This window comes from Phanerochaete carnosa (genome assembly GCF_000300595.1).
Source record: "Phanerochaete carnosa HHB-10118-sp unplaced genomic scaffold PHACAscaffold_12, whole genome shotgun sequence".
Classification (NCBI taxonomy): domain Eukaryota; kingdom Fungi; phylum Basidiomycota; class Agaricomycetes; order Polyporales; family Phanerochaetaceae; genus Phanerochaete; species Phanerochaete carnosa.
This window is the reverse complement of record NW_006767639.1, coordinates 706,066-710,233: the sequence shown is the minus strand read 5'-3', so window position 1 is coordinate 710,233 and position 4,168 is coordinate 706,066. Positions and strand designations below refer to the sequence as shown.

The 4,168-nt window shown below is 53.2% G+C and overlaps 2 protein-coding genes across 2 annotated transcripts in view; both read left to right on the top strand.

Annotated features, from left to right (window-relative positions):
- Positions 1 to 1,508, top strand: part of PHACADRAFT_166716 (uncharacterized protein) — a gene marked incomplete at both ends in the record, with an annotated part of 2,708 nt that extends 1,200 nt beyond the window's left edge. Inside the window, 2 exons of the mRNA XM_007401272.1 lie at positions 74 to 451; positions 479 to 1,508. Coding sequence (XP_007401334.1) covers positions 74 to 451; positions 479 to 1,508 — 1,408 coding nt within the window. The remainder of the gene's footprint in view (positions 1 to 73; positions 452 to 478) is intronic.
- A 569-nt stretch (positions 1,509 to 2,077) lies between these two features.
- Positions 2,078 to 3,868, top strand: PHACADRAFT_264707 (uncharacterized protein). Its single transcript, XM_007401271.1, has 7 exons — positions 2,078 to 2,373; positions 2,422 to 2,505; positions 2,555 to 2,946; positions 3,000 to 3,070; positions 3,127 to 3,240; positions 3,293 to 3,414; positions 3,468 to 3,868. Exons 1-7 carry the CDS (start codon positions 2,152 to 2,154, stop codon positions 3,591 to 3,593), a joined length of 1,131 nt encoding a protein of 376 aa, XP_007401333.1. The 5' UTR covers positions 2,078 to 2,151; the 3' UTR covers positions 3,594 to 3,868.
- Positions 3,869 to 4,168: the final 300 nt, after the last annotated feature.

The window sequence follows — 4,168 nt, the reverse complement described above, 5'->3', positions numbered from 1 at the left end:
TCACTGCGTGTCGGGCCTTTCTAAGGATGGTGGCAGGAGACAATATTGTCTCACGTCTGCCACCATTGGAGAGTGGTCGCAAACCCGAGTACCAGTGCATGATTCTTCAGCGATCCGAGGATTGCTCGTTGTACGTCTCTGGGAATGTTCGTCGATGCGGCGATTCGGAGTTCGGGCTAGTGTTCGACGAGTTACGTCGTATATACTCCCTGGAGTTCCCTTCCACACCCCGAGCATCTGCAATTGCCTGGCTAGCATCACAGCCCTCTCACTTCCTGTCCGCCCCTCGTCTTGTATTCCTCTCGGAAGCGTCCCCTAACTGGCCCACGGACTATACGGATGACTGGGACGATGACGACTTCGAAAGCCGCTCCTTAATTCCGATTCTCGCTATGCCACGTCTTCGGCACATCGAGCTCGGTGAATTCGATGACAATGCTCTGGATTCTTTGTCTCGCTAGTCTTTCGGCGAGCTCAGGACCCTGATGTGCCGTGAACTCGATCTAGAAGAGCTCGAGGACAGTACGCATGATATATCCAAATTTCTGGCCGTATTAGGGCGCGCCCCGCTTCTGGAGAGCTTCCGCATTTACGGCGGAGTCTGGCACGCCGCGCCGCGGACCAGTCGCAATATTCCAATGCCAAAACTCGAACAGATCGTACTGGAGCGGGTGCAGTTGGAGACTTGGGGGCCATTTCTTCACGATATCACTGCACCAAACTTGTCAGCGGCGAGGATAATGGGAGTCGCGGTTTCATCAGCGAATTCTTCAGTACCTCATCACCTTGCAGAGCTACTCACTGCAGCTACGACAGTCGTGTCTATGGCCACGGCGGCTTGGAGAAGAGGTGCTGAATCGTCTTTCGAGCTCGGCATCACACAAACCTCTGAAAATATGTGGCTCCTTGGATCCGCGAGCAGCTGCATAGCCGAGCCCCTGACCGATGCTTTTTACCGGCGATGGAACAACTCCAAGAATGCATTCCATGTTTTCTTGCCCGATGCTCTGGGCATGTCACTTCTTCGTAATTCTCTTGCCGGTCCCGAGATTCAGCACCTGGTTATCTGCAACCCAGGTTACGCATGGGATGTTACAGGCTGCAGCAGGGTCCTCGGAACACTAAACCCTAACATTGAAGAAGTCACTTTCTCTAACGTCAACCTCGACCTCATCGTCGCCCTTCTCTCCCAAGATCCTCCCCCACTGTCCAAACTCCGTACGCTACATCTTTATATGTGTACTCGAGCTCTCTACTCCGAGTCGCTCGAACCGATGGACGCCGTCTCCCAAGACCAGCTCATAGAGATGCAGCTCACCTCACGTGTGCGCTCAAGGTCGTTGTCCAATTTCTTGGTAATGGTGAGGCAGAGACGTGCCCTTGGGATGCCTGTGCAACGACTCTCATTCTTTCGTTGTCAGTGGCAGTGGTCGTCCGAGGAAGAAGCAGCGTTCTTGGCAGTCATTCCAGACTTTTCCGTTGGATGCTTTGAACCGGTAAACGAGTGAGCCCCTGGCCATTACACTGTAAAGTGGATCGTGTTCCTTTCTTGGCGAGTTCTTGTGCTCAACTCATTTCGAAGGACAGGTCTCTGCCAGTTTCGAAAATGCGCTGGTATCACAACATAGTTTCCAAGAAGAGTGAGTCGTCTGCGAAGCGGGGGAAGGGTCATTGCGTGGTGTTGTCGACCTCAGGTTGGTTAAGCTGCTCAGTGGTCACTTCATGGTTTATGTCTTGCGAGGCTGTTGCTTGTGAATACTATTACATTCTACCTGCATGACATCCACAAAAAAATCGCCTACGGTCGTCGTATTCGCATATCCCTGGGTACGACCAACAAGAGCTTAGCGTCGGGGCGACCGTGACGGACGCTGGTGAATCGCGATCGGGGCGACGCGACTGTGAGGGTACTCAGTCACAAAAGCGTGACAAGGCTCGCTACAGCGGGCGCTTCACCTTTCCAGAGCTGTGATTGGCTGCTGAATTGAGACTCGGAGGAGGACCTGCACGGTGAGGAAATATGCCCAAGCAAATTATCCCACCTTCGCCCCTTCTCCCACCTCCCAGGCCCTCCCAACTCCCGACGACGTCGTGCACGGCCTCCCCAACACGACCAGGACATCGCTAGAACATCCTGGGTCGACTTCAACCATGAGGAGCAGACTTCTACAAAAGGGCGACTCCGCAGACTGTGGCTCTGGCGGTGGCGACCAGGGCGACCTCAACCTGCGAGTTGCGTCCATCTTCGTAATCCTCGCGGGATCAATGCTAGGTGCACTCTTTCCTGTACTCTCAAGACGAACGAAGTGGCTTGGAGCCAGAGTTCCAAAACGCGCTTTCGACACAGCGAAGTACTTTGGCAGCGGCGTCATCGTAAGCGTATATGTCGTCAATTCGTCCACTCTTCTGACGTCTTCACAGATTGCTACCGCCTTCATTCATTTACTTGATCCTGCAGTTGACGAACTGAGTTCACCATGTCTTTCGCCTGCATGGCAAGAATACGTACGTCTCAAATCTCTCTCTCACGGAGTGCATACTGACCAGTCCCCAGCCTTATGCTATGGCGATAGCTCTCATCAGCATATTTATGATCTTTATTATCGAGCTCCTCGCCTTCCGTTGGGGCACTGCGAAGCTTGCCGCGCTAGGGATCGAGCACGATCCACATGGGCATGGGATTTCCCACGACGACAAAATCGGCACACTTGCGGCGCACGGTCCAGAACTGGACAGCGAGCGAACGACGAGCAGAACATCTAGCTCGTCAGAACAAGAGGTCACGGTCCTCGAGAAGGGGCACGACATTGAACTCGCGCTGGAGAAAAAGCCGCACCATGACGACCGCGAACGTTCGCATGGACACTCGCATGGTGCTGTTGACGAAAGTGCGGCGACACAAATCGTCGGCATCGCCATTTTGGAGTTTGGTGTTGTTCTGCATAGGTGTGTGCCCGGTCGTTAGTCAAAAGTTTTATGAATGATTGAACTTTCACTAGCGTGCTGATCGGCTTGACGCTTGCTGTCACCGACAACTTCAAGATACTCTTCATTGTGCTGATCTTCCACCGTACGTATCGTTTTTTTTTTTTTTTCGGCGGCGGACACTTACTGACCTCTGTGCAGAAACATTTGAAGGTCTTGGAGTGGGCTCGCGGTTGGCATACATGGAGCTACCACACCAGTACAACTACATACCAATCCTCGGCGCTGCCCTGTTCGGAATAACAACTCCGATAGGTGCGTCTGATGTTGACACGTCGAATGATGACTTACGTATTTGGACGGCCAGGCATCGCGATTGGCCTTGGCGTGCGGTCGAGCTACAACCCTGGCAGTGCAACAGCTAGCATCGTCAGCGGAGTGCTTGACGCCTTTAGCTCAGGAATTTTGATCTACACTGGTCTGGTCGAGGTAAGTCGCGCTGTGGTCTGTGTCACAATTTCGCAAGCTAATAGATGCCACAGCTCCTCGCGCACGAGTTCCTCTTCAACAAGGAGATGATCAACAGCTCGACCGGCAAGCTGCTCTACGCCCTGGGTTGCATGATGGCTGGGTGTGCGCTCATGGCAGTTCTCGGCCGCTGGGCGTGAGAGCTGTCCGCTTCTGCACCTTTCAGCCTTATACGAAGACAGGCTACGGATCGTACACCGGGCTCGCAGCGCCGCCGCGGCGCAACGATATCGGGCACAAGTAGCTTATACCGCCATATCGTTATTGCCAACTTATTTGTCTTGGTTCACACACCACACGTATACATATATCGTTCCTTCCGTGTTTTTCTTGCATCATCTTGCTTGTATGATCGCTCTTCCATGACCTAACCATCTTGTCGCTGTCTTCATTCTTGCACCCGGCTTCTTGCTTGCATCTCACCGGACTTGTAGCACACATGTCGTTCCTGCTTTGCCTTTGTATCTCAGAAATTGTAGTTGTATTACTAGCTTCGCAATGCCACTGTCGAGACTGTTCACACCCGGAAGGCTTGGCTGCGCCGCCCGCTCTTTACGAATGGTGATTTCTTCGTGGCGGTCGTCACGATGATCAGTCGCGCGGCTAACTCCGCAAAGCGTCTCTCGTCTCCCGCAGTTCTCCTGCGCTCATTAATATTCCTCTCCATCTCGACAGCGGCCTCCCTTGCACGGCATTCGTCCAAATTATCTCCAGA